We start from the raw sequence: 25,614 nt of genomic DNA on the forward strand, positions 1-25,614 counted from the left end.
ATGCAGAAAGGGATGAGACTCAATGATGGCCACATCACCTATCTGGCTCTTTTGGCGAAGAAGGATGGGACGAGGCGAGGTTGCTTGAGTAAGAAAAGCTCAGACAACACAAAATGGCATTCAAAGTGGTTCGCTTTGTTGCAGAATATGCTGTTTTATTTCGAAAACGACTCCAGCTCACGCCCCTCTGGACTGTACCTGTTGGAGGGATGTGTCTGTGACAGGGCACCGTCACCAAAACCGTCTCTCTCTGCGAAAGAATGCTTAGAGAAGCAGGTAAGATATTGATCAGAGGAGCAGGAGTTTTCCTGAGACTGGCTGTCAAAGTAATCCAGCTTTCCAGAATGACTCATTAGTTGTGATGCTTTTAAACTTCCCAAAATATCGATGTTGGCTGTGCGTTTTTGTTTCTGACTACACCAACAACTCAGATGGCTTCATTAAAAATGTACAGAGCAAACACGCAGTGTTTCCCACATTTGCTTTTGTAATTATAGTTCATTTGACGTTCATGGTTACGTAACAGCGTCTTTCTAACTGATTGATCCCGCACTGAAATACTCACACAGCCTGCTTCAAAATGTAATTTTATCAAAAGCATTCAATACAGAAATCTACACAGGCTCAAAGTTTACCAGATACATGCAAACGCATAAGTTTGCAAGGTATTCCCTTCTAATCAGGTTTTCATTCTCATCACTTTCTGTCGCATGACCTTTTTTTTTTTTAAAAAAAAAAAAGAAAAAAGAAAAGAAAAAAGAAAAATGACGCTGTATTTGTAGACACACGCAAACTTAAAACTGCATCCAAACTTTCTAGGTTGCCATCTTGCGGAGGAGAGCTGCCCCTTCCTCGTCGTTTTGACGTATTGATTTAATTCCTTGTCTTGATATTAATAGCACCCTACCTTGGCAACTGTGTCTCCCTGGTTTACAGAGGTGGTTCAACTGTCATTATGAGTCGTTAACGACGGTCATGAATGACAAACGATATTTCAGGCACGTGTTTGTCAATTTGGCATTTAGTAGCGAGGAATAATAAAGAGCCAGAATTGAACAGTTATTTGCATTTTAAAAACCAGAGAAACGAGATAAAAATGAATTAAAGCTCAAATGAAGATCAGTTTGGCTGCGTTGCTGGATGAACTTAAGATTGTGGCGTTCAGGTGTTGAGGAGGCAGAGAAGTGGTCAAACTGCTGTGAGCTATGACTGCAGTCACCTTCTGAAATCTGCTCTGCCAGCTGCAGTCTCTTTTGCTTTCCATGCAGCAGAGGAGTTAAAGACCTCAAGTTAAAGGCAAAGCAAAGGCTTATTTAGAAACAGAATACACGTGCTTTCTTGACTTTAACTTTTGGAGGCTTTTTGAGATATAGCCTATATTTAATAATTCTACTATTAAGCACTCAAATATACAGTTGTCTAAGCAAATTAGGAAGAAAAAGTTAGAATTATCAGACTTGCAGACATCATGATTTGTCATTTTTAGAAAACATTTTTCAGTCTTTTTAAGTTGTCAGTTCGTAGCTTTACCCTGAAAACTGTAAGCAGCTTGTTGTTGTGAAGAAATAAAATTATTGCTATAGTGATCAGCACATAAATTAGTACAAATAGCACATAAAGTTGCACGACTTATGTAAGACTCAAAATTTTATGAACCCATACCATAAAACAAACAAACCAACAAAAATCAGGTTGACTGCATTCTATTTTCAGAAAGGAAAACTCTCAAATTACTTTTTCATATGTAGTGCTGAATAGTGAAATCTCCCACTGTGACAGATCTAATAATAAAGTTAACGTCTAACCAGAAATTTTCATTAGATGTGTCTAGTTGCTATTCTGCTCCCCAAATCCTGTGTCTGATTCAGATGTCTGCTGTTCTTGCATTCAAGACTTTCTGTTTAATATTTACATGAAACTGAATAGCTTTTAAAAAGGTTAATGAAGAATGTAAATTCATTGTGTGACTCCTGCAGGGTGTCCTACATGTTTGTGTTGCTACCTGGTATCACTATCCATGGTGCTGAACCCTAAAACGCTCCAACGCCTCTCCTTTTTAGCAAGTAGAACTGTCAGGATTAGTTTCAGTATCAGTACATGTGCGCAAGTAGAATCCAGAAAGCTGAGATTATTTTACGTTTCTTTAACTGTCCACAATTTTTTTTTTCTCTTTCTGTAATGAAGGAGTCTGGGGCTAGATAGACATGCACATTAACAGAAACACTTGTTTCTTAAGCTTCTCTTTTGGTCAATCAACTAGTAGATCTAAGTGAATGATGTACTGAGTGCCATCTATTACAGCAGCTGTATAGATTGATGGCTCTGATTAATTTATTTTAACAGTGAATTAAATCAATTCAAATGAGTTTGTTTTCCACGATACAATTTTTTTTTTTTTCCTATTTAATGTGAAGTGCAGTGTCTAGTCAACTGTGCCTGTATGTGTCCACATCTGTACAGGTTGTACAACTTATCTGCTCTGGTGTCTTTGTCTTGAAATCTATATTTGTCTCATTGTGCCAACCTGCACACACAGGTGTCAGTCTTTAAAACCGAGCAGCTTAACAGAAAAGGTGAAATGAGGACAGAAAGACCAATCAATGCTCCATGTGTCTCTACAAAGATTTTCTTTTAATTTTCCCCCACTCTGAGAAAAGCACAAAATGACTCCTGAGCCAAAGTGTAGACTGCAGAGGTCATCAGAGGCAATTCTACTGTACATTCCTGGCATTAAATCTATTACATGTGTGGATTACGGCAGGTTCCAAAATTTTGTTGGGCAGTGTGTACCCATATTCTGCAGTGTGTGTGTTAGTGCTGCAGGAGGATGGAGAGTGCTGGATCTTATCTGTGTGTGACAGGGAGAGGGACAATGCAGCGAATAGATGCCAAGCCAACTGCCACCTTGCAGGGCTACAGTGCTTTTTATAGTCCTCACTCCTCAAAAAGGCAAAAGATCCTTCTCTCTGTCCTGTCTGTCTGTCTTTTCATTCTCATTGTATTCTTTGGTGTTCTACTTTTTAAATGGTCTTATTCCCCATTTAGAAGGCGAGTTACGTTTAAGCCCACTGTTACTATGGCAACCCCTATTTGCATCTGAAAAAGTGCATTTGAAGGGGCCAACAAAATGTACAACAACATGCCTTGGCATTGTGCTCCATTTAGCAAGTACAGAAAATATGAACATGGGAAAAAAAACGGAAAGTGGGCCATCTTAGTGGGTGATAGGGACGATGTTTATGTATTAATATTATCATGATGTTAATGTGGGATGAACGGATCATTTTATAGTAGTCTTCCACAAGTTCTATGTTGAATTTATTAAACCAAAAGTTCAGTGCAGTGAATTATTTTAATAATAAAAAAAAAAAGATTGTTGCGACTGTAATCACCTTGATAGTTTAAAACAATATTTGTTCCTTGTTGATGAGGGACTTATACCCTCCACTATTACATGTGTTAGAAAGTGTTTCAGAAGTAATAACAACAACAAAAAACCCCCAAAACAAAACAAAACAAACAAACAAATAAAAAAAACTAAACAAACAAAACAACCAAAAAACTATTCAAAGTGCTTTGTAAATACAAATACCATTTTCAAGGATTTGGTAATTAGAATTTATGAACCTTCATTTGTATTATCATATATTTGTCAAATATTTTCCTTTCATGTCATTTTAAAACAAGGATTTCCTGAGTTCAGTTCTGTGTCACTTAACAAAAGCCACTGTATCTGTAGCGAAAAATGTAGTGACGTGGAGTTAAATATAGCTGTCTAAAAGGCTTGACACACCAGCTCACAGGATGCGAGAGACGGGAACCACATTGACTAAAGACCATTCTGCTGCTCATCAGGAAATATGGGACATTACTCCCCTTCACAAATGATTTGCTTGTGGCATTTGGGAGGGATAAAAAAACCCCAATATATTGGATTTGAGGGGGTCTGTTTACGATGCATCACTGTTACATAATTTGATGCGTTTCAAGTACAGATAACCGGTCTGTACAACAAGGGCAGTGGACACCACTTTGTAGAACTGAGATCTTTATCTCATCAGCCTATGCAAAGACAGTTCCACATGCATTTGCCTAAATTTCTGGACGTTTAAGGCTATAAAACCACTCAACAGAGTTAATAATAGAGTAACAAGGGGTGAAGACCCTGAGGTGCTTGTGTCACTGAAAGGATGCCAGATCGTTAGAAAATAGCAAACCAAAACTGAAGATGGCATCAGTTGGGAGGCTTCTGCCAACCCAGAGGTGAGTTGCCAGGTTACAGACAAAATGCACAGAGGCTTTATAATGAATCTCTGAAGATTGCTTCCTCTGGAGCCCTCACTCCCTCTCATTCACATACATGTCCATTCACACACACAGAGACTAGTGCAATCAGTCAGGATTGATTAGATGTTTTACTTCCAAACACGTTAAAATATCCTTTTTATTTCATTATTTGCTGGGAGAATTTCTAACTCACTCTCCATGTTTTTGATCCCAGTATTACTTCACCATCTCATTCAATCATGAAAACCAGAAGGCTTTGGAGCTACGCACAGAAGATGTCAAGGACTGCGATGAGTGGGTGGCAGCCATCACACAGGCCAGGTAACTCACACATGACCTTCCTCTCAACAACATACACAAAAGCATGTGTTCATTTAAGGAGCTTAATACACCTCATTCATTATAATGACATATATTTTCCATCAAATTTAAAAAATATATATAAATTTTTTTTTTAATTTATTGTCTGTTTGAAGTGACATTTTTATTTCTGCATTTTCAAATTTATCACCATATGTTGAGATGCAAAGTTTGCACCTAAAACCATTAAATATGATTATTAGTCAGTAAGAGTGTCAGTCGCCACTTAGTGCAAGTAAGTTGTACAGTCAATAGCATCTGAGCAAGCATCAACTTACCATCCAGCGACTGTGTGAAGCTGTAGGAATGCACAGCATCTCATTGGGCCATAAAGCCACATTTGATTTTGTCATGTTGGCCATGGAAATGTTTACTGAGGTCAGTTTCTGAGGAAGCGCAAACCAGGATTTCAGCATTAATTATTTTAGTTGAAAGCTAGCTGATGTTCAATTTGATCATCTAAGACCACTTTCACCTCTGTTCAAACAGCTGAAAGGCATTTACAGCATTGACATATCACAAAAAATGCATTATGTCATCATATTGATCTGCTAAGTAAAAGGTTTTGTATTGAAAGTTGATAGGTTGTGTGCTGCCAACCAGAAGCCTCAAGGACATTTTAATAGGAAAAACAAATGTTTATGTAAGATTAAAAAAAAAAAACAAAAACAAAAAATAAAACTGCTCTTGTTAATACTTTGGAATTATTATTATGAGAGTATTTTACCCCATTGTTCAGAAACCTTTAGAGTTTTCATGTTTATTTTATGTTTCTATTATTGTTATTATTTTTTTATTGACATGTTTCATCTATTGTTTGTTATCAGTTTTTCCTGTTCTCTATGTAAATATCAAATAGATACGATTTAGTGGACTTCAGTATTTTAATGGAATGACTGGATTCCCATGTGAGGCAGGACATGGGGTGCAAATAGTAAAGCTATAAATGTCACATCATTTATAAACTGTTTTCAAATAGTGACAAATCTTTCAAATATGAACTTTTAAGTAAGTTTTGTTCGTGGTTTTACAAGCTAAGTTAATTCTTAATGCAAATTTAATATTTTAAATTTCTCGAAATATAACAGATACGTACGACAAAACAGTTGATATTAAGATTGCATTATACAATGAAAATATACAAAAATAACTACAATCTACTTCAAAGAAAGTAACAAAGTAACTGCAATGTGGTTCTAGGAGTTGCACTTGCTAAGTGGTTAAATCGTTTACATTCATGAATTATGCTGTATCTGGATAAGTTGACAATAATACATTTTGACAGAAAAAAAAGCTTACTTACGAACTTGTCCGCCATTCTTTTTCCACAATAACAGTTATCATTTCCTGCCAGCAATCCCATGAGATACACACTGTGCATGTCACAATTTGAGGTAAAAAAAAGTCTATTTAGTTTAGAACATTTTGTACAATGTGACTTGAAACTAAATGACATACATAAGATAACAGGCAAGCATTAAATTTCTAATTTGTGACAAACAAGACTTGTGAAAAGTGAAATTCTTCACTGTCTTATTTCTTAGTCTGCTAATAATATATACAGATTTATCTATCTATCTATCTATCTATCTATCTATCTATCTATCTATCTATCTATCTATCTATCTATCTATCTATCTATCTATCTATCTATCTATCTATCATCTATCTATCTATCTATCTATCTATCTATCTATCTATCTATCATCTATCTATCTATCTATCTATCATCTATCTATCTATCTATCTATCTATCTATCTATCTATCTATCTATCTATCTATCTATACACACACACATACAGATATATGTGTATATATATATATATATATATATATATATATATATATATATATATAAATGTATATAATTTCCATTGGATTTACTGGGAAAGTATGTCCAGACTTTTGATTGGTAGTGTGTATTTATAAAACAACTAACAAACAAAAAGCTGTATAATTGCAGTGGCTGTGCAGCATCTGTCAATTAAAACAAATTGCTTCTTTGGGGCAGCACCATCACTCTAAATGTCAGTAGTGTGCATTAATTTGGCCAAAAATCAATTGGTTTGACTCCCTCAAAATTAAATTGATTAGAGGTGCTTGCTGTACAAGGACAAACTGTCTGGTAATACTGTAATTGACCGCAGGAGATAGTGTACATTTATATCCTTTCACACGTTCCTTATCTACCATTTGACTTTCATTTGACAGTTTTCTTTTAAGACTAGATGTACTGTTCAATCCAATTTAACCGAATGCTTTTTGAACATTTCTTTCCATCTTGAGTTATACATATTGCAGCTTATAACAAGCCTCAGAAGTCATGCTCCTAAATTATAATATTCTAAAGTGTATAATGTACAGATATTTTTGCTCATTCAGGAGCAGCTTTTACACACGGTGTGCAATAAGCCTATAAGTATTTAAAGAATTGGTTGCATGACTGCACTGCACTCTGTGGACTGGAGGTATATGGTTCAAACACATGCTAACCACAGATTTGCTTTTGCTTTGATACATCTATGAAGAGCTCATAAAACATGTTAATGAGGTCCTTACATAGCCTGCGTGTCTGTCTTGATAGTTACAGGAACCTGGCTACAGAGCATGAAACCCTCATGCAGAAGTATCTCCATCTACTCCAAATAGTGGAGACAGAGAAAACGGTTGCCAAGCAACTTCGACAACAGATAGAGGATGGGGAAATCGAGATTGAGCGGCTAAAATCAGAGGTGACTTGCCTTGTAATTTCATGCTAGCAATACCTGTGTGTGAATGTGTGTTTTGTAACCCTACTGTACAGTGCTCAGAGGAGACGGACAAAACTAAAATTGCTGAGAAGAAAAGAAGACAAAGGCATATACGGGTCACAGGGCAAAGGCTGCGACCCAGATAATAGGAGTTCATAGTGAGGAACTCCCACTATTCCACAACTTTATAGTGGGAGATCATAGGGAGTCTTGCAGCTTGCAGTGCCCCCTAGAGACTTTGTACTACAATTCAGGGTTTTGTATCTTAATTATTCAGTCTAAACCAGATCAAATGCAGCCCTCTTTAATGTGCTAATGGAGCTTCAATTGAATTCAGTGTTTTCAATATGCATGAGTCAGCTTTTGTTCTACATGATACCACAGTCTGCACTGCAAAGGGATGATCTGCTTTCTCCCTTTTTAAGGTGAAGTGTGTATTACTAATGGACTTTGTTTATTATTTGTAGCTTGCTCTAAGTTTTTGCTATTCACATCACGAGTAGAGTGGTAACAGAATTGAATTAAATACAATAAGTGACATTTGGATAAGGTGGGTTTAGCTTCTGGATACACGATATTTTTTTTTGAAGCAGCTAATGGACCAAGACAAAGTTGATCAAAAACTAATTTACATCACTGAATAAAACATTAATAACTATTATGAAATCATACAGTGGAGTGAAAGAATATGAAATCACCAAGATCAGGAGAAGGATTTTGCAACCCTGTACATAAAAGGATGGGAAACAGTAAAGCAGAAATAAAGAGACACTGCGATTATCTCCAAATTAGTTCAACCACAGATTTGTTGATAATTGCAAATCCAATATAGCAAATGTTGAAATTAAGATACTAGTTACTTGGTATATTTTTTTTAAAAAAAAGTCTTTAGTTTGTTAAAGTGTTGTAGAATATTGTTATTGTGTTATGAAAATCAGTCTGTCTCTCGTGAAAAAAAAAGAATAATTAATTAATAAGAAAATTTGAAACGTGAAAATACAGTCTTACTGCTAAACTCACCTGCCTGTACAGGCCTGTCACCCACCTACAACATGTAGTTTATAAAATGAAGCAAAACAAGCATATTGATTGTCATGAAAACTACTTTCCTTTGAATAGGGCAATAAAGTGTTGTGCAAAAACTACATCCTGTTTATATTTCAATTTCAGAAATATTTCTAGTTTTATGTCGTGTGAGAAATTCTTTGTAGTCCCGCAGTAACTGTCCTGGATTTCAGATTGCTGGACTTCTGAAGGACAATGAGAAGATTCAGTCAAATCCAGAAGTACCACCCAGTGAGGATGACACAGAGATCAAGAAGATCAAGAAAGTGAGTTTAGCAGCTGTGTATTTTTCAATGGGAAACCCAACTTTACAGTTTTTATTCAGAAAAAATGAAGTTCAGGTAAAGATTTTATCCAGCAGTTTCATAATTTCAACATAAAAACCTGATGATTTCGTTCTTAATCTTTATTTATTAAGTTTGTTTGCATTCGCTGTTGTAAGTAGCTTACAAACAATGACTGCATGTTTCCTCGAATAATTCAAAAAAATGTTTTATCATACTTTAAGCTGTAAAAGGTTTGTAAAACCAAGTAAAGATTAGTAAATGATACTGAAATCTTGTCTGAATTTTCTCTCCTCTCCACAGAAGGTCACAGTGTCTGTTTGGATATTACACTAATCATGAGTGTCTCCTTTTTTTTGGTAGTAATAAACTATAATATCTGAAATGACATGAAGAATGTAATATAATATAATAATAAAGTATTAAGGCATTAAAAAATGATTTTTCTCAGAAGTTTGTGAAAGTTGCAACAACATCAAGATTCATGAACCATTTCAGGTTAATATAAATTAGATTTAAAATGAATGTTTACATTAGCAGGGTGTTTAAACCTACATAGTAGCTTATATAACAACATCATTAGACAGCACAGCATGTGTCAATACAGTATAATATATAAACAATGTCTCTGTTTCCATCACAGGTCCAGAGTTTTCTGCGAGGTTGGATCTGCCGCAGGAAGTGGAAAACCATCATCCAGGACTACATTCGTTCACCTCACGCTGAAAGCATGAGGAAGAGGAATCAAGTGGTATTTAGCATGCTAGAGGCAGAAGCTGAGTATGTCCAGCAACTCCACATCTTGGTCAACAACTTTCTGCGGCCGCTGCGCATGGCAGCCAGTTCCAAGAAACCCCCCATCACGCATGATGACGTCAGCAGCATCTTCCTTAACAGGTGGCTGGTGGTCAGACTGGTTGCAGAAGTGGTGTGACTGCTGACAGTTATGAGCAAGAGACAGAAGAACAGTCGCTCATGAGCAACATGTTGCTTGTTTGTTTTATCAGTGAGACCATCATGTTCCTCCACCAGATCTTCTACCAGGGCCTGAAAGCCAGGATAGCCAGCTGGCCAACACTGGTGCTGGGTAAGAGACACAGACACTGTCACTCACCCACACAACTGTTTTCCGATTTGCTAAATAAGTAAGTAAGTAAAAATGTATTTATAGAGCATCTTTTGTGGATAAAAAAATCACAAAGCGCTGTACATAAAATGAGATGAGTAAAATAAAACATCATAGTAATTACAGTACATAAGACAAAGACACAATTCACAAAAACAATGCAAAGAAAATTAATACATAAAAGTCAGCACATAAAACAAATTTCTGCTTTCTAAATAAGGATACTTGTGTTGTATAGCTGTTAAAAATTGCAATTGCATTCTCTGTCTTTTAGCTGACCTGTTTGACATCTTACTGCCCATGCTCAACATTTACCAAGAGTTTGTGAGGAACCACCAGTACAGTCTGCAGATCCTGGCTCACTGCAAACAGAACCGAGACTTTGACAAGCTTCTGAAGCAGTATGAGGCCAAGCCTGACTGTGAAGAGAGGACACTTGAAACCTTCCTCACTTACCCCATGTTTCAGGTAAAATTCCAAGACTACAATTTACTGCAGTAATTTTACACAGTGCACATTCAGTGTAAAATATTTAGCAGCATGTATGTACAGTGCATGTTCTGTAGTGCAAAACTGTAAATGACCCATCGTTATTGCTTTAATTGTGCAGTGATAAATTTAAATCTTGTGAAATAATAAAATTAACTTGACAAAAGTGCAGACCCAAATAAGTGAACCTTAGATTACTTTTAGAACCTCAACATTCACGTTGCAGTCATAAATAATCTAAGGCTGTGTGTGTAACCTAATACGACTAGCTATTTATGAATTCTGACACATAAAATAAACAACATTGTATTCTAGTTAAATACTTCATACTCGTGTTTTGTTTCCTGCCTATCTCAGTCTGGATTAGTTATATTTTCTTGAACTAAAGTGCCAAAAGCAGTCCAACACTAATATCAGAAGAGGTTATAAAAGCTGAGGTGAAAGCATTGAGGTACGGGCAGCTAACAAATTAAGGGACATTATTTGACAGTGAGGAAATTCAGAGGCTCCGCTAAACTGTCGCAGGCACTTTGTTTGCAAGATTTGGCTCGACATGTAACTTTTAAGGCAAGACTAACAGCAGATAAATACAAAGTTGTTCTGACCTGAATCCTGATGAGAACAGTATCCTCCAGGACCGTCGCGTTCCATAGGCCTCGAGGGAATCTTGAATGGACTGATAACTTTAGATGAATGGAAATGAAATGCTTTTGTAGTTTATTAGATTTTTAACCCCATTGAACACTCATGGTGGTGTTTGGACCAATCTGTTATGCAATATTCTCTGCCACCTTCATCAAAAACACCAAATAAGGGAACATATTATGGAGGAGTGGTGATGCATACCTCTAAACAGAGTTCCAGAGAATTGTACAAATCAATGCTGAGGAGCACTGGAGCTGGTCTGGCAGTATTGTGGTAACTTAACACCTTGCTCACTTCATGTTTACTGTTTCATTATATTCTTTTTCATTTAAAGCTTAATACAAAAGACCAATTTGAAGTGATTTGTCAGCTCTACCACAGTAAATAACACATTCAACTAAAAGAGATTTAAAGCCAAATTCATTTAAAGCTTATTTCCCTGTCTCTCAGATCCCTCGTTACATCCTGACTTTGCACGAGTTGCTGGCTCACACTCCCCATGAGCATGTTGAGAGAAATAGTTTGGACTACGCCAAGTCAAAACTAGAAGAACTTTCCAGGTAAAAACGCCTCCCTTTACTGAGATCAAGTACTCCATTCAAAGCTTTACCTACTTAATTTCTTATTAGCTGAAGCATGACTATGTATATCACCCTGGCATTTCTGTCGGATTCACACACACTTAAGACCAGTCTTGTTAGTTGTGCTTATTGAACAGTTATATTTGTGTGATAAAATCCATCTGGAGGATCCAAATGAACATATGGCTTTGAAGTGAGATTCCTGAATTGACGTCCATTCATTGGCCTTTCAGAATCATGCACGATGAGGTGAGTGAGACAGAGAACATCAGGAAGAACCTCGCCATTGAGCGCATGATTGTGGAGGGTTGTGAAGTGCTACTTGACACCAGCCAAACATTTGTTAGACAAGGTAAGAGAAGATTGTTTTTTTGTTCCACTATTGAACTGACCCTGATTATTTAATACCACTTATGAAACTGAAAATAACACCAACCTCTCTGAAGCCCAGGACTAAAAAACTGTTTACTGTGGAACTGAACAAAATGAATACTGACCAAAACACAAATGAATGCTTTGCATATTCATTTCAACCTTGTACTATAAAACCTTGAATGTTTACATGTTAGTGTTACATATTATTTGAAGACTTTTGTAAGGTACTAACTTTTTTGGAAAAGTTTGGAAGTTGTTTTATTTTTTTCATGTTAAACTGTGTGTTTCCACAGGTTCTCTGATCCAGGTGCCAATGACTGAGAAAGGGAAAATCACCAGAGGCCGACTGGGCTCTCTGTCTCTGAAGAAGGAAGGCGAGAGACAGTGTTTCCTTTTCTCCAAACATCTCATCATCTGCACTCGAGGGTCCGGAGGGAAACTTCACATCACTAAGGTACAGCCAGATGTTCTCATGATGGCCCTCTTCATATATCATAATTATACAGCTGGCAGATCAGTTCTTGATTATAAGCAACTTTGGAGTTTTAAATGACAATTTCTTTGAGTGCAGGATGTATTTAGTAACGGCTAGTATTCGCTTACACCACTTATTCATTTGAGGTACAGTACTAATGATTGTCACCAACCAGTAATTTCAGGTGCCTGTATTTAGGTTTATAATGTTCGACCTATTTAATCACATCCTCAAATTTTGTGACCTAGACATCATCCAGAAAGGGTGATCTAGCATACTTTAAGGTTTCAGTTTGCCAATAATATGCTGTAACCTCTCAACTTCATCACAGAATGGAGTTGTATCTCTCATCGACTGCACCCTGATGGAGGAACCAGAGGGAACAGACGATGAATGTAAGTTATTCTGTGCATCCTATCCAAATCTTTGTAAATATAAATATTAAAAAGTTTAATTTGTACATTACATTATTTTATGGGTGAGACAGTGTCTTTGAGTAAATTGGAAGTGAAGACTAAAAATCAAGACAATTGTGGTTTCCTTGAAGCAAGGCATTGTTTCTTGTCTCACGACCACAACATTAAAACAAAACTACTGTAGGCTTAATTGTTGGTTGATTGATGATTGCTGCACATAAAGTAAGCACAATGGACCATTGTGTGTATTAGTGCTGTGGTTTCATCATACACCTTCTCATTAAGTGGCAGCAGATGGAAAACGGTGCTGTTTAGTTGTTAAGCATGGCTGCTTTTAAAACATTTGGATTATCATCCTACATTTGTAATACTTTATAATGTTCTTTTTTCTTCCTAAATTGGCCAAAATGACTGTGAAAAACATAAAGAATTTTCTATATTATGACACATGTCAGAAATTATTAGGTAAATCTATACTTGGCACTCAGAGTGACATTAAGAAAAATTCAATGTTTGCATTGCAGCTAAAGGGGAGCGGAGCGGCCAGGACACTGAGCACCTGGACTTTAAAGTTATGGTGGAGCCCAAAGACAGTCAGCCTTATACTGTTATCCTTGTGGCTTCGTCCCGACAGGAAAAGTCAGCATGGACCAGTGATATCAGCCAGGTATGTCACTATCTGCGTGCATTGATCAAAAAGAAAAAAAGACATGCAGTGGAGATTTTATCAGATTTTTATAGGATTTTCGTGGGGTGTCTGCAAATTTAACTAGGATTGTATGGAAATTTATGATCAATCATCAGATGGTGTAAAAGTTAGAGTCCAATACCTGACAGCAATCATTAATAAAGGCAATGTAGCTCCTTGATTGTCAAATGTCTGATTAACTTTTGATCCAGGATGTAATTATTGAGAGGACCAGAGTATGGAAGCTTTGTGTCATTTGCAGAGGAAAGGTCTGAAGATTGTATCAACAGTTTTGTGAACTGACTCTATCACTTACAGAGAACTGTTTTTCTATCCATTTCCCTGCCTTACAGTGCATCGATAACATCCGCTGCAATGGTCTGATGATGAACGCATTCGAGGAAAACAGTAAAGTCACCGTGCCACAGATGATTAAGTAAGACTTGCAACGATGCACATACATTATACATGCATAGTCAAGGACTGGCATCAGTGTGACATAAAAATGAGACAAATGCATTGCGCATTTATGAAGATAGAGAACAAAAACTCACATTTTTGCCTTTCAATTTCTTGTGAAGCGCCTCAGTGACTTGGGTACAGTTCCCTGTCAGAAATCCATCGCAATTAAATAATTTATCACAACCATTTTTACATTTTTAATAATAAGACAGTGTGGTAAACCACAGGCCAATATCAGCTCTTGTTTATTCCAATTAACCCAATTCCACTGAAGTTGGGACACAGCTGTTTGTTGTGTATTAATACACAACAAACACCATCCCAATACCATCACTAATACTGGCTCTTGTACTTTTTTCTGATAACAATCTGAATAGTCCTTCTCTTTAGCCAGAAGACACGTTACCCATGATTTTCCGCTTTCCCACTTTGCATCAGTCCAATTAAGATGAGCTTGGACCCGGAGAAGCTGCTAGTGTTTCTGGGTGTTGTTATGTAATGGATGGCTTTGGCTTTGCATGGTTGGTTTTAACCTGCACTTGTAGATGTAGCAACAAACTGTTAGCTGACAATGGTTTTCTGAGGCGATCTTGACTCCACGTGACAAACTTTATACAATGATGTCAGTTCAGCACGTAAACAATGCGTCATGTATAAAATCTGAAACATAAATACATTTGTCATTTAAAACTGCAGTTGTAATTTGTCCTCGCAGATACTGTCCTCTCTGTAGGGAAATTAACAGCTACCGGTACTCATATTAGTGTTAAACAAAGAAATCATTATTTTGATTCAATTTGGCAGCATTATAACTGGGGCCTAAATTCATCTGAGAAACTTTCCCACCCTCATTTGAACCCCCATTACAGGTCCGACACCAGCTTGTATTGTGATGACGTTGACATTCGCTTCAGCAAGATGATGAACTCATGCAAGGTGCTGCAGATCCGCTATGCCAGTGTGGAGCGCTTGCTGGAGAGGTTGACTGACTTGCGCTTCCTGTCCATTGACTTCCTGAACACCTTCCTCCACTCATACCGTGTCTTCACCAGCGCAGATGTAGTGCTTGACAAGCTCATCACCATTTACAAGAGGCCAATCAGTGCCATTCCTGCGCGGTAAGTGAGGTGTCCCTGAAATGAGCTACAAGTCATACTTTATATGTTACAAAGTACAAAGTATTTGTATGTTTGTGTGTGGCATACCATCAGCTTTAACCTTATAAAGCCAAGTACAGTTATAAAGTACAGTTTCTGAGACATTTTGCATCACTTTATGGTAGAAAATGTACTCAAAAGCCTGTTGTACACTGTATAATACTGGTCTCCTGCCCCCTGGTGGACACCAGAAGCAGAAGGTTGAACTACAATGGTTTTGACTTATCAGAGTAATAAATAGTGAAAATATCAAAAAATAAATTGTTAGAATATTTCTTTAAGATTTTGTTAAAGGACCAAAGAAAGACTTCAGATTTTTTAAAAACTGGATTTTTTTGCCCAGTGGTTATGGTTTTTTAAAAGGGTAACAGAATGAACAGAATGTCACCTTCATGCTGACTATAATTGTTCAGGAATTGCATGTGCGTCTGTGTTTCCTTGTGAATGTCTGACAATTTCTGTAGCATGTGTAGTAAACTGCTCCAACCCAGTATCAGATGGACTGGAGCCTATGGCATTCTTGTTCTATGTAAATTAAATATCTTTCAGAGGTACGAATGGTCACTTGCAGCTAAAATACGTTTAAACTTGTTTTTTTTTTGTTTTTTTTTGTAGTGTTAAGATTTCTGAATCACAACTTTAGCCTTTAACAAGTCATTTTCAAGCAAGATGTTTACAGTTTTGGTTAGCATTTAGGTGGACAGCTGAAGACAACTTAAGACAGCAGTGCAGTGATGGTTGGCTACATTAGACTCTTAAAAGCGCCTCTAGGCTGATCCATGCAACTTGTGATAACTGGAACAAAGTTTGAGATGTCCTCCCATTATCTTCTGAGGATGCAACAGCAGTGTTGTAATGGTGCAATGAAGAGGTGGGACTTCCCTAGTGTCTGAATTAGTCTTTGCTTTGATGTGGACTGTCTGTAAGCAGCCCATCATGCTATCACATCAGGTCCAGGTGGGAAGGGACTGGTGAAGAAGCAGTAAGAGGTCAAACCAGCACATCTGTCTGCAATCACAGTTAATTGGGTCCTGAGTCCACCCACCTCTCTAACTCGTCCTCTTTCTCATTTTTTGCTCTACCCTTTTCCATTCTCTTGCTTTTACTTTTCTTTCCAGAAGTCTGACCATCCCTTTCTCTGCTGCGCTGTCACCATAGCAACCCTGTACTCTGCTGCAGGACCCCACCCTCTCCCCTTCTCTCCTGTCTTCTCTCTCCCTCTCTACCCCATCATCTGCAGCAGCTCCACTGTATTAAATATTGATGGTAGTGTTTTGCACCCTGCTCTCTTCTCCTCCTTCCTCCTTTTTGCCATACCGCTCTCTTGTCTCCTCGTCATTTAGCTCACTTCTCTGACTTAACTTATACCTGACTGTCTATTTTGCTTTTCTCGTTTTCTGTTTGCCTCGTCCGCACTTTTCTGCTCTCCTTCTATCCAGTTCCGCTCTTTCCTCTTCTGATCTTTTTGCATTAGTGTTTTGTGAATTTTCGGAAGGAGACACAACATGGCTGCAGCGAGCACCATATAGGGTTGGAGGCTTCCCATTCGCCCACTCTCAGCCATGAGCTTTCGATGTTGTGGAATCCATATCCACTATGTTGCTCTTCTCCTGTGCCCTCCCTCTCTGTATCAGTGTTCCGCCCCTGCATTTTTTTTAACATTGTACTGCTGTCTCCTTCTCCTACTTTCCCTCTCTGTTTCCATTCGGCCCCCTTGTCTCTCTGTTTCTCGCTCCCATGTCTCTGTGGGCCTCCCCTGGGCTGGTTGCTGTTGGCAGCACCCGTGCCTCCCACACTGTCACTTGACATGCTATTTATAGGCCTTCAGAGGGGGTGGCTCTCAGTGCAAGGAGGATGCTGTCTTAAACAATGTAGCTTAAATAAAAGAGGCAGGAGCTCCTGAGGAACCCTGCAGTTAATGTGTTTCCTCTGCTTTTGACACCAAGTGCACCCTATACCCCCACCCCTCCCTCACCCCCATGATAACCATCTCTCCCTTTTTACACTCTACTCTATTCAGTTCACATTGTTTTCAACTCAAAATGAAAAACAAAAAAAAGTTGCATTTTAGTTTTGAGAGATGTTCCACCTACAGTTCATCTTTCAGTCTCTTTCTTTGCTCTTTCGTTCTCCCCTCTACTGCAGCTCTTTGGAGCTTTTCTTTGCCAGCAGCCAGAACAACAAACTCCTCTACGGCGAGCCACCCACGTCGCCACGTGCCAGCCGCAAGTTCTCCTCCCCTCCTCCTCTCTCCATCACCAAGACGTCCTCCCCAAACCGCCGCCGCAAACTTTCGCTCAACATTCCCATCATCACAGGGGGCAAAGCCCTGGACCTAGCTGCGCTTAGCTGCTCTCCTAATGGCTATGCAAGTATGCACTCCACCATGTCACCCTTCAGTAAGACCACACTTGACATCAACAAGCTCTACGTGTCGAGCACAATGGCCGGCAAAATCCCTGATGAAGGAGAGTCCAAAGCCGAAGGCAAAGCAGAGGAGTCTGTCCTCAACAAGCAAGGTCAGGGATTCAGAGATTTTGTCAAATTTCACTGTCACATCATACATAAATCTTTTATGTATCAGTGTTCAGTTAAATTTTCAAGTGTCACTGATGTTTATGTGTAAAGGTAAAAGCATATTTATGCATATGCAAGAGAAAAAAAGTCTAAAATAGCAAGCAAGGTTGTAAATGTTCTAATTAAGTCAACAGTAAAACAAAAAAATTCTTTATTTCTTCCTCTCCACCTGTCTGACACTATTCTAAAGCCTTTACTTTTGTTTTACTCTTCATTCTAGTTTTTCTTTTTCCTAACTATTTGACGCTATCTCTGCCCAGATCTATCGGTCAGAGAGGAATGTGATGAAGATCCAAGTCAGAGTGATGAGACTGAAGCAGAAACGTCTTCTCCGAAGTCGCCATCAACACCCAAGAATGTCAAATCCAAAAACTCTGGTACAGTTGCAATCTGCCTCTCCACCGATGTGCTGAGACACTGTTTGAGCTTGTTAAGCTGCTCCATGTCAACAGCCTGTTTATGAGGTCTTTTGATCTACTTATGAATCCTGGCCTACCAGCACAAATGAAATTGCAAGGATCTGAGAACCAGCGAAATGCAGAGGCTTTGTGTTTAGTGCTACTGACATGCCATACTTGACAGCAGGTTGCGTTGGCAAACACTCAGTAATAATAACAATGAAAAACAAATTAACAGACACATTGTATATCATATTATATCCTCAGTGACCACTTGAATAATAAAAAAAAAAAATCCTATTGGCAAATTACTTGAATTAGCTTTTTAGGAAATCAGTTCATTTTAAATGAGCTTTATGGATATTTAGTGGATGGATAAACTGAATAAAATTATAATAAAAGAACATATGTTCACAGACAACCAGCAGCACAATTAGTTCAACTACAAGTAAAATGATGACATTTCCTGACTATTTACAGCCAAACTGGCCAAAAAGAGGTGTCTATCCTTAGATAATATTGTTATCTGTACACATTTTGTGTTCATGTTTTTATATAATTGAACTACAACACAGACAGCCCTGAGATGATGCAACTGAAATACTGTGAAAAACTTCAGCTATAGTTAATGCTTGATGTTAGGATGCACTTTTAACTTTTTAGAGTAAAGAAAAAGTTTATTAGATTAAAACAAGATTTTAGCTCAACAACTGGGGCATTTTTACTATCCAGTCACACCATAAGACTAAAACAGTGAACACTATACACTCACATATAAAAGTAAAATAGACATAGCCACAGTGTACTTATTGCAAAGTTTTTTTTTCAGAGAATGATGCGCACATCTACAGCCAGATAAGGGCTAGGTAACAACCACCCACAGCATCCTGGCCCTCCCCATACCACATAGAGAGGGAGCATCCACCCCGTAGGTAGTCAAGCACAATTCATCCCCAGTGTGTTCTCTTCCCACGTTGCTGGATACAAGGGAAGCCAGTGCCTTGTGTGAGTAGGTGGAAGGAAACCTTGTACCTTAGCAACCATGTGCGTGTTCTTCTGTGCCGCCCCCGGCTGAACAGACGAAGGCAGAGAGGGAAGAAGGCAGTAAAGGAGGGAGGCAGGCACAGTATAGAGTATACCGTCAGTGCCACGAGCTGCAGGACATACTGTGCTGGCTCAATTTTAGCTCTCTGTTGCCCTCCAATGGTCAACAACTTAGTTTGATCATATTGATGTTACAATAACTTACAGACCTCCACAGAGGGAATCAGATCATTTCTAGTCATTCAGATGTTTTCCACTATTTGTTCAATCCTGTAAGAAGCTCAGAAAGAAACACCAAAAGGGTCATGCATTACGACATTTTGTGTGCTTTAACTTTTTCTCTTTTTGCTAGGTAATGTTACATTTTTCATGGGTTATCATGGCTCATTTCTGCAGAGTTTTCCCTGTTTTCCTTCAACAATGGCATGGTTGTGTCATCTTGCCGGGAACTGGACAACAACCGCAGTGCTCTTTCTGCAGCCTCAGCATTTGCCATTGCCACAGCTGGTGCCAACGAAGGCACGCCAACCAAGGAGAAGTACCGCCGCATGTCCCTCGCCAGCACAGGTCAGTCGCCTGACAGGCTGGCAACTTTCACATCAGAGATGTTTGTTCTTCACTGTCTAGAAGTTTCCTGTCTGTCATCTTCAACTCATTTCAATAGATGTCTGCAGAATTAAAAATAACCTGTCGTAATCTGGTTACAAAAGCTATGTAAAATGGATGTAAAATCGATGATAAATGAACAAATAACTATGGTAACAGCAGAAAAAGCAAATAACTTGGGGTTTTTTTGGCCCAAAAGTTTAGAAATTTTGCATCTTGTGGCCACTAGAGGGAACCCACATTACAGAGCCTGCTGCTCTCCTATCGCCTAACAAAAACATTGGAGCAGTTTTATTTTCATGTTTATGACAAATTAAAAAAAAAAAACTTAAATAAAATTATATCTTTTCCATACACATACAGTGTATTAGTAACTGATCTTTTGCATATTGCAAACATATAATATGGCAAATTGCTGCATGTTTTATGCATAAATTCTCATGCTGCTTAATTTGCTGCATTCCAGATTAATCTGTAAATATTCTCTGCTAATGTTGCCATCATTTTATTCTCTGTGTCAGTTATAGTTGATGCATTGCTCTGCTAGTGAAATGCTGACTGAGACAACATGAAGTAAAATTAGTAAAATGATTTAAAAATAATGGTATCGCACAGGTGGAATATATTTGTGTTGAATGTGATTCTAGGTTTTCCTACAGACCAGAGGAATGGAGACAAGGAGTTTGTTATCCGAAGAGCTGCCACAAACAGGGTCCTTAATGTGCTCCGTCACTGGGTGTCCAAACACTCACAGGTACAGGTCAAGTTCCTTCTCTCCCTTTTGTTTTCTTTTCTCCATCCCTCTTTTTATTGTATATGAAGGAGACAAACAACACCTCTATAATGACACGGCTCTTTTTGCTGTGCGGGTCCTCAGGACTTTGAGCAGAACACAGAGCTGAAGATGCGGGTAATTGGCTTCCTGGAGGAGGTGATGCATGACCCAGAGCTCCTGACACAGGAACGAAAGGCAGCTGCCAACATTATCAGGTTGGACTTCTTGTTGTTATCTCTCCATTGCTATATAGTCATACATGACAGTATGACACATTTGTTTGTGAACATCCCATGGAAAAGCCTCTTTGGACCGCCATATTTCAACAAAATCATTTGAGATAGTAGAAATGGGAAGTTAGATTTAACGCACCAACACACACACACAAAACAAAAAACTACCTGGCCTGTGCAATGAAATGTTTCATTCTCAAGGACTGACTGGTTAGTCTTGTTTAAAAAAAATTGGAGAAAAAAAAAGTCCATTACACTGTGTGTACATTTTTCTAGCTATGAATGTGCACAAAAGATATTTTTGTACCATGTCAATAGACAAAAACTGTAAAATAACAGCAGTTGTGTCTTTTTACATGCAGGACTCTCACTCAGGAGGATCCTGGAGACAGTCAGGCCACCATTGAAGAGTTAACACAGATGGTGAGTCACTGCGATACTAAACCTCCTGTTGAGAATAAAACCCTTCTTACTTTTTTAAATCACATGCTGTATCTTTGCATTATCTTTTGCCTTATTTAAATTATTTAAATTATATAAATATATCTGCAATCAGGCCATGGAGGAAAGTAAGACCGAACCATTTGAGAGCCACTCTGCCTTGGAGATTGCTGAGCAACTCACAATGCTGGACCACCTGGTCTTCAAGGTCATCCCATACGAGTGAGTATATGCATGTGACAGACTTGCAAACAAAGACAGGGACTGAGTCATGCAAGACAAACATAGAAGGTTTAGGGAGGGTGAAAGGAAGAAGTGACCGCAGTAAATGGTTGTATAAATGTGACAAGTTATTCAAAGCTGAATATACAGAAAAAAACATCTTTTCTTTACAGGGAATTTTTTGGTCAAGGTTGGATGAAGAATGACAAGAATGAAAGGACACCATACATAATGAAAACCACCAAGCATTTCAATGATGTAAGTTTTAGTATTAACATGATTAGATAGTTAGACAGAGAGACACACAAACAAATATTATTGTGTGTATTTATCTCTTTTTCATCAGATCAGCAACAGGATTGCCACAGAGATCCTGCACTGGGACGATGTCAACATGCGTGTGGCAGTGATAGAGAAATGGGTGGCAGTGGCTGACATCTGTCGTTGCCTTCACAACTACAACGCCGTGCTTGAGATCACATCCTCACTCAACCGCAGCTCAATCTTCCGCCTCAAAAAGACATGGCTGAAAATATCTAAGCAGGTATCAGCCATCTGACACCTTCTGTTCAAGTTTTTGAGATTTTATTTGCTGATCAGAGAGATGATGAGGTGCAGGTGGAAAAACATTTTTCTTTCTTGGTTTGTGTGGCGTCATCTTTAGCTTCATTCTTAGTATAGAGATGGGAAAGTGGTGTTGTACTCATTTTCTCAACAGAGTCTTAAGAAGTCAAGTTTCAAGTATCAATATTCTTTAAAAGGTGATGCTCAAAAATGACCAAAATTTATTTCTAAATTTGTGAGTGTACACAAATACAGCACGCTCTTACAGGAGCACAGTTACATTTCTAGCCAGTAGCAGTGACAGATTTTGCTCTGATCCTCTTTTCCAGACAAAAACTGTGGTTGACAAGTTGCAGAAGTTGGTGTCATCTGAAGGCCGATTCAAAAACCTGAGAGAAGCTCTGAAGAAGTAATTCACCGTCATTATTAAGTCTTCTCATTTTCTGGTGGAGTAAAATGTATTCCTCCTTGTGTCTGTTACTCTGCATTTGTACAATTATATCTCTGACATATCTGCTGTCCACAGCTGTGATCCCCCCTGCGTGCCCTACCTGGGGATGTACCTGACTGACCTGGCCTTTATTGAGGAGGGAACACCCAACTACACTGAGGATAACCTGGTCAACTTCTCCAAGATGAGAATGGTAAATAGTATCTATATGAGGATAAGTTTTTAGTGAAAGGGACTGAGAAAAACATCTACACTGATAAATGGATCATTATGCTCGTTCTGCTGTGTTTTTCTGTAGATATCTCACATAATCAGAGAGATACGACAATTTCAACAGACAGCTTACAAGATAGATTTTCAGCCAAAGGTGAGTTCACTTACTGCTGTTTTTACTTTGCAGGAACCTAAACTTTATCATTGGACAAGTAAAAAGGATTGCCTTATTGAGATGAATGAATTTGACTACTAGTTTAAAATACTTTTAATTTTATTTTCTAAAACAACATAAGATTCACGTAAGGTTAAAGTTGATAAAGAACGTTTTACCAGAGCAGTAGTTAAGGTGAAGCAACTGTTTATTCGTTGGGAGGGACAACTCTGGTTAAAACTGATTTCGTTTGATAAATGAAGTCAGGATGTTGTGTTCACGTAACTTTTTTTAAGCATAATTCCATGTTCCATATTAATCCTATGAAGTTTCCAGAGGTATGTAGTAAGTATATGGGTGAAAGCGTCTCAGTGCTGACAGGAGGAAAATCTGCCGGGAAATCATTCATTCATTCATTATCCTAACCGCTTAGTCCAATGAAGGGTCGCAGGGATGCTGGAGCCTATCCCAGCAGTCTGTTGGGCGAAAGGCAGGGTACATCCTGGACAGCTTGCCAGTCCATTGCAGGGCTCCGTCAGCACTATAAAGGATAAAAGGGCAGGTATTGACAGTGACTGTAAGGCATTCCTTGTAGCTCTGTTGAAACAGATAAAAGCACACAAAGTATGTTCATCATGGACAATGCGTACTTGTTCAAACAGATGGCTGGTAGAGTTCTCCATGAATGTTGCCTTTACTGTCATCCATAATGATGGTATACAATCTGTTGCTGTATGGTTTAAGGTGCTGGGCATGTCGACTTAATTGCTGACTGTCTTCAGAAATAGACCAGAACCCCAGGAGCCTGTAAGAAATCACAATGCATAGTAATAGGTGCAAAAATGGCATCATTGCTGCTGAATACTTTCCCAAGAGACTCAATAAATGTTTTGGAGAAAATTTCCAGGATCTTCAGTTTCTAAAAACATCTCACTTCCTGTGCATGCACACTACTGATTTACATTTCACATCAGGATCAAAAAGTGACAATCTATGCAACCTGATCGTATGCCAAATGTTGCAGCTTCAATAGTAATGCTTTGAAATTGTACCACTACATTGTGTCAGACCGAGCTGACATATAGGTTTTTTTTTGCTTTTCTATGTTCCCCTCAGTTGAAAATCATTAGAATAATATAAATCACATACTGCAGTGTGTGATATATATGATATATGTGATATATATAATTAATATAAATCACAAGAGATGATGAGATATGGGCAGTGCTTGCATATTAATAATTATGTATTGCAAATAATTTGGTATACTATGAATATTATCCTACAAAAGAACAATAGCCTTTTGATATGTTTCCATCCTGTTATCTTCAGTCCTACTGACAGTGCGACATTTTGAAGATGTAGAAAAACATATCCTGTTTACATGTCTTTTATTAATGTGACTGGAATTAGTTTGATGAGAATGAAAAGCATGAGAATCCGCCTGACTGTGAGTAAAAAGAAACAGAAACTCATAAAGTTGAAGTTTTCTACACAAAATACTTGAGCAAAAGAGATAATATATTGTATGATTTATTATAATATATTATACTTTATGGGGCTGCACAGTGGCATAGTGGCCTCACAGCAAGAAGGTTACTGGTTTGATCCTCGGCTGGGGCGAGGCTTGGACATTGACCTTTCTATGTGGAGGTCGCATGTTCTCGACGTGTATGCGTGGGTTCTCTCTGGGTACCCTGACTTCCTCCCACTGTCCAAAGACATGCAAGTTAGGTTATTTGGTTACTCTAAATTGCCCATAGGAGTGAGTGTGAGCGTGAGTGGTTGTTTGTCTCTGTGTGGGCCTGCGATGGACTGGCGATATACCCTGCCTTTCGCCAAAGACTGCTGGGATCGGCTCCAGGTTCCCTGTGACCCTTCATCAGGCTAAGCGGTTAGGATCATGAATAAATGATATTATACTTTACACCTCTTGTTCCACTTAATATCAAGAGAAAGGTCACTAAATTATTTTAAAACATACTTATACAAGGCAAGACCACATACATAAGGCGTCCTCTTCTGGGTATTATATGAACTGCTTCCTGATTCTTTAAACTCCGGGAATTCATTGTTACACCACATGAAATTATATCAAAGAATTTTTAATGCAGTTGCTCTCAACCATTCATAAAAGTCACAGATGAAAAAGTCACAGACATAAAACCACTTTAATAAAGAAAACTATCCTTTTATCTGGCAGTAATTTAAGTTAAATGATGGGGGAAAATGATTATTTTTTATATGGATTGCATATTTTTCTCTTTTTGGAAAACATTTAAGAACAATGAAGGGATAAATTATGTAAGCACGTCTGCATGTGGAATTTAACATATAACCAAGATGCTGAAGAGAAAGCAAGCTTGTACAACCTGCTTTGTCTCTGTTCTGGCTGCAGGTGGCAAAGTACCTGCTGGATGACAGTGCAGTGCTGGATGAGGAGAGCCTCTACGAAGCATCTTTGAGAATTGAGCCAAAAAGTTCATCATGAAGAGGATTTCTGTTGTTCTGCTCACATACAGTGTATGCAGAAACAATATTTCAACATGTACATTTATTATTATTTGTGTTAGACACAGTAGGCTGTGCCGTTCCAGTATATGCTCCCCAATGGTGTAGACTTAGTTTAAGTCCAGAGAGATTTTATTTCTATAGTTAGAGTATTTATATGTTATTTATTGTCTAAAATGTTATTTCATGAAAGAGTTATTTTAAACCACAGAATAAGGATGAACGAGTTTGCAGATGTGATATTTAGCTATATCCAAATGGGAA

General features: G+C 38.2%; 1 protein-coding gene across 2 annotated transcripts; it reads left to right on the forward strand.

Moving 5' to 3' along the window:
- LOC306759891 (ras-specific guanine nucleotide-releasing factor 1-like) lies at window positions 1-25,330 on the forward strand (the record flags this gene model as incomplete). 2 transcript variants are annotated; one of them, XM_079245637.1, is made up of 27 exons in its annotated part: window positions 1-276; window positions 4,502-4,608; window positions 7,233-7,380; window positions 8,637-8,729; window positions 9,391-9,644; window positions 9,755-9,834; window positions 10,148-10,341; window positions 11,458-11,567; window positions 11,822-11,940; window positions 12,257-12,438; window positions 12,770-12,833; window positions 13,379-13,521; window positions 13,896-13,978; window positions 14,874-15,122; window positions 17,307-17,680; window positions 17,999-18,115; window positions 19,577-19,747; window positions 20,434-20,540; window positions 20,664-20,776; window positions 21,157-21,217; window positions 21,351-21,457; window positions 21,631-21,715; window positions 21,804-22,001; window positions 22,351-22,430; window positions 22,548-22,665; window positions 22,771-22,839; window positions 25,238-25,330. In XM_079245637.1, the coding sequence occupies 27 exons, from the start codon at window positions 1-3 to the stop codon at window positions 25,328-25,330; spliced, it is 3,795 nt and encodes a 1,264-aa protein (XP_079101763.1). The 2 variants fall into 2 exon arrangements, with proteins under 2 accessions (XP_079101763.1, XP_079101764.1); XM_079245638.1 differs by having other exon boundaries at window positions 12,257-12,417.
- Between the last annotated feature and the right edge of the window lie 284 nt (window positions 25,331-25,614).

This window comes from Telmatherina bonti (genome assembly GCF_933228915.1).
Source record: "Telmatherina bonti genome assembly, chromosome: 1".
Classification (NCBI taxonomy): Eukaryota; Metazoa; Chordata; class Actinopteri; order Atheriniformes; family Telmatherinidae; genus Telmatherina; species Telmatherina bonti.